The sequence below is a fragment of the Phodopus roborovskii genome, unplaced genomic scaffold, assembly GCF_943737965.1.
Source record: "Phodopus roborovskii unplaced genomic scaffold, PHOROB, whole genome shotgun sequence".
In the NCBI taxonomy this organism is placed as follows: domain Eukaryota; kingdom Metazoa; phylum Chordata; class Mammalia; order Rodentia; family Cricetidae; genus Phodopus; species Phodopus roborovskii.
The window spans coordinates 79275315-79288913 of NW_026126418.1; the positions used below are offsets into that span (position 1 = coordinate 79275315).

The window sequence follows — 13599 nt, forward strand, 5'->3', positions numbered from 1 at the left end:
CTGAAACCATCAGTTTATACACCACAATAATGAATTCCTGGAAATGAGGAGAAAGCTACAGAGTTTTAAGCCTTGAGCTATTGTAGGCAGGTCACCTAGACAGGGCAGCCTGGAATAAGAGGAAAACACTAATAAATGCACCTACTGATGGAGTGGAGAGGCATGTTTAAGAGATATCTGACTGATAAGATACTGAGAAATCAAAGAAGGGAAGGATCTAAAAAGCCTTTATGGCTTCTGTTAAGGACTCAGGAGGATGAGATGTACATTTAGAGATGAAGTTAAGGATGTCACAGAGCGGGTGTCTATTTAGAGAAATATATTCATTTGGACAGAAGGGTTCAGAGATAGGGAATGAGGGTCAGACTTTGTAATTACTTAAATTCAAATAGATTACTGGAAAAGTCTGAAAGGTAAGGAGTCCCTAAACTCGAGTCCATCTTTATGTCAGCAACACACTCTAGATGAGAGACTTAATTTATCATCAAGATGAAGGGAAAGCAGGATTTTCTACTTCAAAACTCATTGTTTTGTTAAAAATAAATTCTTTAGTCACTCCTATTTCCTGTTAATTATAGGAGCCAATGATAATCTTGATCTTGTAATTTTATTGCTCCACTCTAATAATCTAATAGCTTCTGCCATGTAATATGACCTGGATTCAAGTAGAGGAAGAGAAAGAAGATTCAACTGACCATGAAAATAAATCAAGTGTCCATCACTGAAGAATAAAGAAAAAGCACAGCCTTTTCAAATGTTGGTATTTTAGCAATGGTATAAATAAATGAGCCATAGCTTCAGGGAACAGATACATTTTGGGAAGAAAAAAAAAAAAAAAAAAAAAGAGGTACACCCAAGAAGACTATAAAAGACTTTAAAAGAGGTAAGCCCAAGAAGACTATGGCATACCATTTTCATAAAGTTCAAAAATAAAGTTTTAAGTAAGCCTGCTTTTATGTTATACACATTCATAAATAAGACTATATATCAAGCCCAGCTAGATCTGCCTATCAGTGCAGAAACATCCTGAATCTCAGCCTAGTCTTTGACCCCCATTGCCAAGCCTCTGTTAGAGGTGAGTCTGGGACCAATTCAGGTGGAATCTCCCCCACCCCCATCCCCTTCCCTGGGAACTCCCTGGATTGGCCCTGGATCTTGCTTCCCTTGTGTCCTATCACCATGGAGAGTGCTCCTGGTGCTCTGAAACACACCCACCAAGAGCCTGCCCTCCCCTGCCCACTGTCCCACTGCTCTGGTTGAGCACTGGGACAGAGGGTGGAGCCAACAATCCTGCCACCTTAGGGGAACTTACCTGAGCTGTTCTGAGCACACCAGGCCTGCCTATCCAAGCAGTACCACCAGGAATCCATACCTGCCTGGTCTCTGACCCCCACCAAGTTCTGGGCCCCTCCCAGAGAGCTGCCTATCCCTGCTGGGCCACTCTCAGTCCCTAAGCTAGATCCTTGACTCTCCATCATCGGGTCCCAGCTGGAGAGTGCCAGGTCCAGGATAGTCCCAGCCTCCTGGATCAGTCCCAGCCTGAGTCCCAGCCTTCTGGATCTTTGACCCCCATTTCCAGTCTTCTGCTGGAGCCTGATCTTTGACCCTCATTGCAGGGCCTCTACCTGAAGAGAGACATCCTAGAGAGCTTGGACCACCCAGAGCTACAGACATCAAACCTCTGACCCACCTAAGCCCAACTGGGGAGTACCACAGAGAGAGACCCCATCTACACCTACTGGAAGAAGCAGTGGGAAGACTGCAATACAAGAAAACACCTAACAATAGAAAGACAAGCATAACACCACCAGAATCTAGGAGCTCTACACCAACTAGACCTGAACACCTCAAAGCAGATGAAGCAGAAGAGAATGACTTAAAAATTATCCTCATAAAAATGACAGAGGCTCTCAAAAACAATGTGAGAAAATCCCTTAAAGAAATGGACATCAGAGAAACCATCCACCATGACCAAGTAGGCTTCATCCCTGGATTGCAGGGATGGTTTAACATACGAAAATCTATCAATGTGATCCACCCTATAAACAAACTGAAAAAGAAAAACCATATGACTATCTCCCTAGATGCTGAAAAAGCCTTCGACAAAATTCAACACCCTTTCATGATAAAGGTCTTGGAGAGATCAGAGATAACAGGAACATACATAAACATAATGAGAGCAATATACAGCAAACCAACTGCCAACATCAAACTGAATGGAGAGAAACTTAAGCCAATTCCTCTAAAATCAGGAATAAGACAAGGCTGCCCTCTCTCTCCATATCTCTTCAACATCGTACTGGAAGTTCTAGCTAAAGCTATAAGACGACAAAAGGAGATCAAGGGGATCCAAATTGGAAAGGAAGAAGTCAAACTGTCTCTATTTGCAAATGATATGATAGTTTACATAAGCGACCCAATAAACGCTACCAGGGAACTCCTACAGCTGATAAATACCTTCAGCAAACTAGCAGGATACACAAGATAAACTCAAAAAAATCAGTAGCCCTACTTTTTTCAGACAAAGAGGCTGAGAACGAAATCAGAGAAACATCACCCTTTACACTAGCCACAAGCAACATAAAGTACCTTGGTGTAACACTTACCAAACAAGTGAAAGACCTATATAATAAGAACTTTGTGGCTCTAAAGAAAGAAATTAAAGAAGATACCAAAAAATGGAAAGATCTCCCATGCTCTTGGATAGGTAGGATAAACATAGTAAAAATGGCAATCTTGCCAAAAGCAATCTACAGATTCAATGCAATCCCCATTAAAATCCCACCACAATTCTTTACTGACCTTGAAAGGATAATAATCAACTTTATAGGGAAAAACAAAAGACCCAGGATAGAAAAAAAAAAAAAACAAAAAAACAAAAAAAAAAAAACAAAAAAAACAAAAACCACTATACAATAAAAGAACTTCAGGAGACATCACCATTCCTGACTTTAAGCTCTACTACAGAGCTATAGTCCTGAAAACAGCCTGGTATTGGCACAAAAATAGGCAGGTAGACCAATGGAATCGAACTGAAAATCCTGATATTAACCCACACATCTATGAACACCTGATTTTCGACAAAACAGCTAAAAGTATACAATGGGGGGAGGAAAGCATCTTCAACAAATGGTGCTGGCACAATTGGATGAGGGAGTGTAGAAGACTGCAGATAGACCCATGTCTGTCACCATGCACAAAACTCAAGTCCAAATGAATCAAAGACCTCAACATCAATCCAGCCACACTGAACCTCTTAGAAGAGAAAGTAGGAGGTACCCTTGAACAAATTGGTATAGGAGACCATTTCCTGAACATAACTCCAGTAGCACAGACACTGAGGTGGACAATTAATAAATGGGACCTCCTCAAACTTAGAAACTTCTGTAAGGCAATGGACACAGTGGACAAGACCAAATGGCAGCCCACAGACTGGGAAAAGATTTTCACCAATCCTACATCTGACAAAGGCCTGATCTCCAAAACATACAAAGAACTCAAGAAACTAGTCAACAAAACACCAACTAACCCTATTAAAAAATGGGGTACAGAACTGAAGAAAGAATTCTCAATAGAGGAAATCAAAAAGGCTGAAAGACACTTAAGAAAGTGCTCAACATCCTTAGCTATCAGGGAAATGTAAATCAAAACAACTTTGAGATACCATCTTACTCCTGGCAGAATGGCTAAAATTAGAAACACCAATGGCAACTCATGCTGGAGAGGATGTGGAGAAAGGGGAACACTCTTCCACTGCTGGTGGGAGTGCAAACTGGTACAGCCATTTTGGAGATCAGTATGGCGGTTCCTCAGGAAAATGGGAATTAGTTTACTACAGGACCCAGCAATTTCCCTCTTAGGCATATACCCAAATGATCCACATTCATGCAACAAAGACATGTGTTCAACTATGTTCATTGGCAGCACTATTTGTAATAGTAAGAACCTGGAAGCAACCTAGATGCCCCTCAACTGAAGAATGGATAAAGAAGATGTGGCACATGTATACAATGGAATACTAATCTTGAAATTCGCAGGCAAAAGGATGGCACTTGAAGAAACCATCCTGAATGAAGTAACCCAGTCACAAAAAGAGGATCATGGTATATACTCGCTCATATATGGATTTTAGACCTAGAACAAAGGATCACCAGCCTATAATTCACACCACCAGAGGAACTAGGATACATAGTGGATTCTAAGAGATTCATATAAGGTCCTGCACAGAAGGGGGAAGGGACAAGTTCTCCAGAGCACATGGGGAGTAGGGGGAGGCTGTGAGTGGAGAGAAGGGGAAGAAAGCACATGGGACTAGGAAGATTGAGTCAGGGGAGGAATAGAAATAGGAGAGAGGGAGAGGGAGAGGGAGAGAGAGAGGGAGAGAGAGAGAGAGAAGATAAAAGAGGGAGCCATTATAGCATTGAAGAGAAAACTGAACCTAAAGAAATGTCCAAATACCTACAAGACTGATTCCAACTAACAATTTGAGCAACAGTGGAAAGGCTACCATAAATGCCCTTCCCTGATAATGACATTGACGACTAACTTATCTACCATCATGGAGCCCTCATCCAGTATCTGTTGGAAACAGAAGCAAACACCCACAATTAAACACTGAGCTGAACTAGAATCCAGATGCAGAGAGGGAGGACAAGACCACGCTGCAGAAATATATAGAGTCAGCGGACCTGAACAAGGAGGAGCTAACGGGCCCCCAGACTGATAGCTGGGAATCCAGCATGGGTCTTAGCTAGAAGGACTGTGCTGTCTAAGGGACCTCAGACAGTGGAACCAGGATGTATTCTTGGTGCACAAAAGGACCTTGTGGGCACATCCCCTATGGAGGGATACTCCATTAACATAGAAGTCCTAGTCCCTACTTCACATGACTTGACAGATGTAGATGACCCCTCCTTGATGGCATCACTCTACATGTGGAGTGGGGATGCGGGGGAGGGGGGGTGAGTGGGTTGCATGTGAGGGGGGATAGAGGGAAAGAGGGAGGGAGGGAGAGAGAACTGGGATCGATACGTAAAAAAAAAAATAAATAAAATAAAAAAGTTAAAAATATATATATATACCAAGCACTATAAACCCTTAAAGAGTCATTTAACTTAGTTTAACAGGTCCTTAAGCATGGACCTGTCCTGATAAAGAAGCATCTTTGATTCTTACCAAACACACACACAATTACTTTACAAACAACAAGGAATACTGAATGCATTAGAATTAATTTTCTAGCAACCTCCCCAAAAAATCTCCATTCTGGCTAACTTAGGACAATTCACAGACCTTGTTAAGCAACAATGAAAGTGCCCGAAGAGGAAGGGTTTTTTTTTTTTTTTGAGGCAGGGTTTCTCTGTATATCCCTGGCTATCCTAGAACTAGCTCTGTAGATGAAGCTGAACTCTAATTCAGAGATCTGCCTACCTCTGGAGTGCTGGTATTAAAGGCGTAAGCCACCATATCTGGCAAGGTATGCCTTTTTAACCAGGCTAAAACAAAAATAAACAAACAAAACAAAAATATATCACAAGTTATATGAATAGAAAAACAGAAAAAATCGTAATGAACAAAACACATGAGGGAAAAATAGACAAATAAGTCAAATGCTAGTAATGAAAAATGAAGCTGGGTGGTGGTTCATTCTTTTAATCCCAGCACTTGGGAGGCAGAGGCAGGAGGATCTCTGTGAGTTCAAGGCCAGTCTAGTCTACAGGGCAAGTACTAGGACAGACAGGGTTTGAGAGAAACCCTGTCTCAAAAAATCTCACACATGCACGCACACACGCGCACACACACGAGAGAGGGAGAGAAAGAGAAGGAGATGCAGGTTTTTTTTTTATATCTATAAACTAGAAAAGCATAAAATAATCATGCATCTAAAGATTTCTTGCAATAATATTTAAAAAGTATATAGAGACTTCATAAAATATTCAAAGTAAGAAGATACTTACAAAGTCATCTCCTGAGTCGGCTCCCATAGAGGCCACAGACTCCTTGCTCATAGACCGTGGGATTTTATTGGAGCCTCCTGGCCTCTGAGCAACAGCAGTCTCTTCTGCAATTTTCTTCTTTAGTTTTGCGAACATTTTTGCTGTGTGGCTATCTTGCAGGGGAAACTAACCCCCGAACTTCTCAGTGAATGAGAAATAAAAACACAAGTACCTACAAAGTTTTAAGTCGCCAGTTTAGCTGCATCCCACTTAAATGCAGGCCAAAGAATTTTGGCAACACAGTACCTATAAATCAGATGAAAGAGATAGCTCCAAGTTAAACACTGGAGAGATTTCACATCCTGGTTGTCATGTTAAGCTTCAGGTTTCAAAAGTAGTTTCATAATAAGTATAAACATACATAATAGAATCAATTATTAAACACTTAGAAAGCACTCAGGTGCTTTACATGCATCTATGGGTAAGGAACAGCTGGTCTGAAAGAGGCAGAATAAACTGTCAAGGACTGTATATTTAAGCTACAGGGATAGTATCTGAACACAGAACATTCTGACTCATAAATTTCAACTTTTTAATTTAGTATACTAGTAATTGCATAAGGCAGAGTAAATATTCCCAGGCCAACACCGTGTAATTATGACTTGCTTTTGAATCTTCCTTCTAATACAATATTTAGTAAGAATTTAGTGCCTTTTCTATTTAAATCAAAGACACAAAAGTAAAAAGATACAAAATATGTAATACAACTCCTGGTTTTCAATTAGGTGCTTCCTCCTAGAGGGAAAAAAAAGTCACAACATAGAGACAAAACAAAACCCCCAAGAAACCAGGACTAAAAATAGTCACTTTCTACTTTCCACATGTTTGGAAATTTGTGCTTCATAATATTACTTCATGCCACAATTTCTTTTTTACCCAAATGATATTTAATATGAGATTCAAAAAATTTTCCTCTTAATAGTATATAAAATATTACTGGGACAAGTGTGGTGGTGCATGCCGTTAAGTCCAGCAGAGGCAGAAAGAGCTCTGTGAGTTCAAGGCCAATATGGTCTACATAGCAAGTTCCAGGCCAGCCAGGGATGCATAATGAGATCTTGTTTCAAAAACAAAACAAAGCAAACTTCTACCGTTCTGTTTCAATCTCAACTTTTGTGTTTTGTGAAGGATACACTCTGCTAAGATGACAAATGATTCCTTACCACTTCAGATTATCCATTAAGTCTATAAAAGCCTTCAAAAATTTTATTCCTCTTATCTGTAAACGATTGTACTCACCTGTCTTATCTACTATATTTAAAACAGTCTGGAGGTCAAAGTCACTGTCCTGGGTGAAAACAAAGATAAATGGGTTGGATACTTCAAGTGCAAGACCAAAATGTTCATCGAGGGTGGCTCAAAAGGAGGGGGGCAGGGATGCCTTAAATGGGAGAAACACCTTGCTTTTACTGTCAAGAGAATGACCCTCAGTCCCTGTGAACAGCCTAAGAGATTCACTTACATGCAGAAATAATTTCTCGAACCATTAGGTGCCTACATTCGTTTCTTCCTAGAAGTCATGAACAAACAACTTGAATTAGTTGAAGGCTTCCCATGGACAGCATTTCTCAGCGAATTACCACACACATAAGTGTTTACCTGGTCAGACCTGGTAGTCTAGTCCCTGAGTTTTAACTCTAAGTCGCTGGAGAAAAAGACAGCAAAGTTCAGGCAGATGCTTAAGATCCAGAGATGCCAGTCACTGCGATTTTGAACCCACTTCCTCTGGCTCGCGCAGGAGTCGCGTCCTCGATAGGGCTGTCAACCAAAGGAGGGACCCAATCTCTGACAACAGGAAGATTGTGTCCCAGAAAGGAGTGGTTACTTAGCTAAGGTCGCAGATCGGGTGAATCCCTAGGCCAAGGGGGCCGCTTCCGCTCCCCACTCTAACCTCCTGAGCATTTCAGCACCCTCCCTGCCCCCTACACGGTCAGGATCCAGGGTGTCCCCGCCTCGTGGCGGACTGCCCGAGGCTACGGAAGGGAGGCCTACTTGCTTCTTTAGGCTCCGGTAGCACACTTGCTGCTTTCGGGGGAAGCCAATACAGCCCCGCCTCCGCAGACTCTCTAGGGCCCAAAGAGCGTCACCAGCCCCCACCTCAGGCCGGCGAGCCGAGCACCAACTCGGAAGAACCCGTTCGCAGCGCCCCGGAAGTGGTTGTGAGTCACCCACTTTCTCTGCTCGCGCATGCGCGACTCAGCAGCGCTCGATGGAGGTTCCTGGTCCGTTGGGCTGGAACGGCAACTAGAAGCGGGCCCTTCTACCTTTGCTGCCCGCCACTGCCACTTCACTAAGTGCAGGACCGCGGGTCGCAACCGGGCTGTTCGGCCGCTTAGAACTTCGCTTCTGAAGTGGGAGAAACCCTGGGACAGGCAGTACTCGAGGGCCAGGCTTTCGGCTACAGGAAACTACAACGCGTACCTTATAACATCGTGACCAGGGTTTTAATTTTAGCGTCGGAGTTCCTGTTGATTATACATTTCATACAACTGAAAGAACTTTCTAGAACCTCATTGTCCTTGTTCTGCCCGAGACTTCTATATTCCTTCCAATTCCAAGCCAAACGTTCTATATTAAAGGATCTTCAGTCCCGTCCCAGAGGCTACACCAGCCCAGGACTTTTCTCCATGTCCCAGTTGTAGCCACCAGGTAGGGATAAAATCAGTACTCTGAAGTCTACAAAAGTGTCATTATAAGCGCGATTTCGCTAACTCAGAAGACAGCTAAAATCGCCTGAAGTATATAACCCCAAACAAGGAAACAGCTGTCATTAATACTAAAGAAATAGGCAAAACTTTAAGCAAATAATGTTTATTTTTATATTAATGATACACTTAATATATACGTGATTCAAGATACAAAATTCATTTACAAGAGTTCACACTTGATGAATGTATACACATTCCTAGATAATATTTATCAATTCGAAGTTCTTTATTACACTGACCACAAAAACCAAATGTTCTGTAATCTTGTTATTTAACAAACATCAAAACATTTTACTTCCATCTTCTAGTATTTAAATGCCTTCAGTAATAGGCACTGTGTAACATTGCAACGCCTACAGAATCTACTCTGCAGAATCACAGTGTTTACTCTGAAATTCATGGAGTGAAGAAGTGAAAGGCTTGCATCCTTTATGAATATGTTCAAAAACTTGTCAATATCTAAGGTCTATAAAATGTTAATTATAACAGACCAAAGCAGTCTGCTGGAAAAGAACAAAACAAAAAAACTTTAAGAGACTGTATGGTTTAAGCAATTTAGAAACACCAACAGACAAGACTTTTACAACAACACAAATGTTCAAGTCAAATTATACTATAATTTTCCCCTTAGTCACTATAGTAATAGTCTCTTCAAAATTTATCATCAACACATAAATTTTGTGAACCCAACAGTTTACTGTACAATAGAGCTAGCTGACCGACAGACTTATCCTAAAGTATTAACTCACAATACCCAATCTCAAGGATCATAGACAACTAAAAAGACAACAGGTTAGCTTTGTTATTTGCATGACAGAGAGGACTTGGGTAAGGACTGTTAGATGAAAACTGTGCTTAAATCTTGAGAGCTAATAAATATAACTCTATAATCCATACACTGTTACAATTCTATAACATTTCAGTTACAGATAAGCACATTTTTTAAATAAAGTGTTTCATACTACTATTGAGTTAAGTATAGTTTCTGCTATGAGTTCAACAAGTGCATTTCTGATTAACATAATGTAGACAATAGTTTCACCATTATTTTGAGGGTAAAGAAGATAAAACAACTTTAAAAATTTTTTTACTTGATTAAATTAACCTTTAGTGGTACTTTGAACAAGGATAATTACAGTCTTAAAGTGGAAACTGCTCAGAAAATAACAAAGTTCTGTGAAATTATACTAATCTTTACAGCAATGTAAAATTAATACTTTCTAACTACTTCATGTGATTCAGTGACAAATGCAACTACTACTTATATTGGTGCTACAAGTGAGGGTAACTTATCTGGGGAAGTTCCTTCCCTTGTAATCTCTACTAAGACTATGTTAGAACACTTAACTATATTTCTTAGTATGTAAGATATTTCTGCCTCGATCATAAGAATCCCATAACATACAGGACTCCAGCTAAAGATCAAAGCTTATTAAAATTAAAGGCATGCAAAAGAGGACTGGAGTTAAATTTCTGAAAACATACAGTGGCATGTTCTGGTTCAGAAATGTTTACAGGGAAAGTGGTAACATCATTTGATATTTTATAATGGTTATATTTTGGGGGAGGGGAGAGTTTCGAGAGACAGAGTTTCTCTGAGTAGCCCTGGATGTCCTCTGCCTCCTGAATGCTGGGTGTATGCCACCACTACCCAGCTATAATGGCTATTTATGCTGGTTTCATGTTTAAGAAAATTCATGGCTCAAATTGTAATGTTTTGAACCAGAGACCAGGTTTACGACATGACAGTTTTAAATGAGGAAAGCAAAAAAAACAAAAGTGATAAGGGGTTGCAGATTTAGCTCAGTGGTAAAGCACTTGCCTAGCAAGCACAAGGCCCTTGGTTCAGGCCTCAGCTCAAACAAACAAAAACAAACAAACAAACAAACAAAGCATGTCAGTGGTGGCCCATGTCTTTAATCACAGCACTTGGGAGGCAGAGGCAGGTGGATCTCTGTGAGTTCTAGACCAGCCTGGTCTATAAGAGCTAGTTCCAGGACAGCCTCCAAAGCCACCGAGAAACCCTGTCTCGAAAAACCAAAACGAAAAGAAAAGACAAAAAACAGTGATAATATACAAAAAACATAAAAATTTAAATACCTTGCACCACAGACCTATAACCATTAGTTATAATTCCTTTCTTTAATTTGAAAGTGATGTAACTACATCTAAAAAGATGGTTGTCTTAGGATACAGACTAGAATTGTCCACTTAAAGGAAAAATATTTGCAATTTGCAGACTTTTCTGTGATCAAATTCAGATTGAGTTTGCAAGCAAATCTGAACAATGCAATGTACTTCAAATTGTTTTTAAAATTCCAAATCTACTGTTACAATATGTGAAACAAAACAAAAAATGCAAAACCACTGCTTTGAGTAAGTCTGCTAAGGTAAAACAAAAATTTAAAACCAAAGAAATAAAGATATCTTAAAATTGTGAAATGGTGTTACAATTCTGAATAATTAACAATGTTATATAAAAATGGAATTCTATACTGATTTTCACTTAAGAAAATATAGTTACAGAATTCTAAAGAAAATACTTCTATGGTACCACATTATTTATTTAATTCATTTAAGCTTATCTAATCACATGTTCTCCTGTATCATTCCTTTCTTATAAGCAGGCGATTATCCCATCCACACATAAATCATACTCCATTAAATACAAAGCATACTGAAAATTAACTTCTTGTGCTCAGTACTCAGGGAAAATGGGATTAAGTCTAAGAATGATGAATCATTTTTTATTTTCATTAAATTAAGTAGTCCCAGTATTCATGAAAGACTGGAATTGACTATGTGTATAATATCAGCATGTTAACATTCAAAACAATGTGGGGAAAAGGTTTGGCTTTCTCAGCAATTCAGATTTTATTCAACTGCAAAGTTACCAGCTTTGCAACTGGGACAGACAGCATCAACCTTACCTACTATGTTTTTTTAAAACAAATATTTAGGCGTGAGTCTTTTGCCTGCATGTATGTCTATGCATCCCATCCATGCAGCATTCACAAAGGCCAGAAGAGGCTGTCAGATGCCCTAGAACTGAAGGTTGTGAGCAGCCATGTAGGTGCTAGGAATGAAACACAGGTCTTCTTTAATAAAGAGGCCTCTTGGTTGGGCATGATAGTGTATGACTTTAATCCTAGCCCTTAGGACACAAAGGTAGGAGGATCTCTGTGAGTTCAAGGCCAGCTTAGTCTACATAGTCAGCTCTAGGACAGCCAGTACTTCATAGTCTGTCTCAATAAAGCACAAACACACACACACACACACACACACACACACACACACACACACACAAACCCACCAAACCAAAAGAGGTGCTCTTAACTGCTGAGCCATCTCACCAGACCCTAGTTTCAACATATGATCTACCACCTGCTTAATGTTGCTTAATCAACATTGGAGCCTGTGACATTTTTTGAAGGATTTCTCAGAAATAACACATTAATGCATGTTAATATATTTCAAGAAAAAGATAACTAAGAGCATAATTGTAAAGTGTTATGAAAAGCTGGCTGCTTTATTAACACCGGGGAGGCAAATGAAATAATTTTAGAAGTGGTAGAATTGACATGAACTGATTTTTCTCCTTAAAACAATTTAATATTAATAATGGAGTGGAAAATTGCCTTGCAGTTACATTTTACAATGCAGAAATAACTTTTTCAGTGAAGGTGTAGAAGTGTGTTTAAACATTCATGCAAATAAACACATGAACTAAAGATATACTACTCTGCAATATTCCAAACATTCACAAACTGTCACTGAACATATTTTCTATGTTACTGTCCCCAACAAATCTTTCTGTTATAATTTTTGAGTCAGGATCTCCTGTAGCCCATGCTCTGTCTCTGAACTTAGTATGTAGCAGAAGCTGGTCTTAAGCTCTTGATTCACCTACCTCCTTTCAAGAGCTGGGATTACAGATGTACCTCTATTAATGTGTGTCTGTGAGTGTGCGCGTGCACACATACACACATACGTACACACACACACACACACACATACACACACACACACACACACACACACTGAAAGTCTAGGGTTTCTTAGCCACTCAGGCACTTCATATTAAGAAATCTACCTAGAGTGAGAAAGTGTAAATTTATGGTTAAATTGCAGAGCAAAATAATTCCCAGAGAACTCAGGAATGAAAGTGGAGGCACTGAATTTGTTGGGAGCATTTTTCCCCCCAGATAAACAGACTCATCTTTGATATGCAACACCAGTAAGAAAAGTCTACTTAAGCAGACATACACAACAACAACCCAGCTCCTCTCTGTTTAACCCATTGAGGTTTGGCCTTCTTTAGCTAGTGACCCTTCTTCTGCCTCACAGAGACACATATAGATCAAGCATAAAGATGAAAAAAAAAATCAAAACTTAAAGTTTAGCATCAGATATCAAAATGATAAACATGGGCATTTCTTTTACTTAAAAGCCATGTCCTATTTTCAAATGTAATGTTTTCAGCAGCCCCCAAGGTGCTAATATAAATAATTTTCTACTCAATAGTAACACTCAAATATGGGCTAAGAAAAATAAGGGACTAATAAAGATTATGACCCTGCTGGTGTCTCAGTTTCAAAAACTTAGGTTTTCAGGTTTCTAGCAAACATAAATTTAAATTGAAGTTTATAGATGACCTTAAAGTTGAGAATATGCAGCCTTTTCTTAATATCTTCATATCCTAATTTCAATTCTAAAGGAGCCCATTTTATCTCAACACAAGCCCCTTAAAATTGAGGCTTCTGAATGAGATCCAACCACAAACCAATTATAGTAGCATGAGCAATGCCACTCTGATGTCCTCACAGAACTAAATTTAGCCCACAATGGGTATGGGTATATAATATACACACATTGCATAACTGCATACCAAGATA

The 13599-nt window shown here is 39.6% G+C and overlaps 1 protein-coding gene across 3 annotated transcripts in view; it reads right to left on the minus strand.

The window, feature by feature from the left end:
• The window catches only part of Golga1 (golgin A1), a 65421-nt gene extending 57897 nt beyond the window's left edge, over positions 1 to 7524 (minus strand). For 2 of the 3 annotated variants that reach the window (XM_051185366.1, XM_051185367.1), the window contains exons 1-3: positions 7459 to 7506; positions 7236 to 7284; positions 5958 to 6242 (exon numbers count right to left, since the gene is read on the minus strand). In XM_051185366.1, coding sequence (XP_051041323.1) covers positions 5958 to 6092 — 135 coding nt within the window. In that variant the 5' untranslated portion in view covers positions 6093 to 6242; positions 7236 to 7284; positions 7459 to 7506. Of the gene's footprint in view, positions 1 to 5957; positions 6243 to 7235; positions 7285 to 7458 lie in introns of all 3 variants that reach the window. The other variant, XM_051185365.1, reaches the window with a different exon arrangement.
• Positions 7525 to 13599: the final 6075 nt, after the last annotated feature.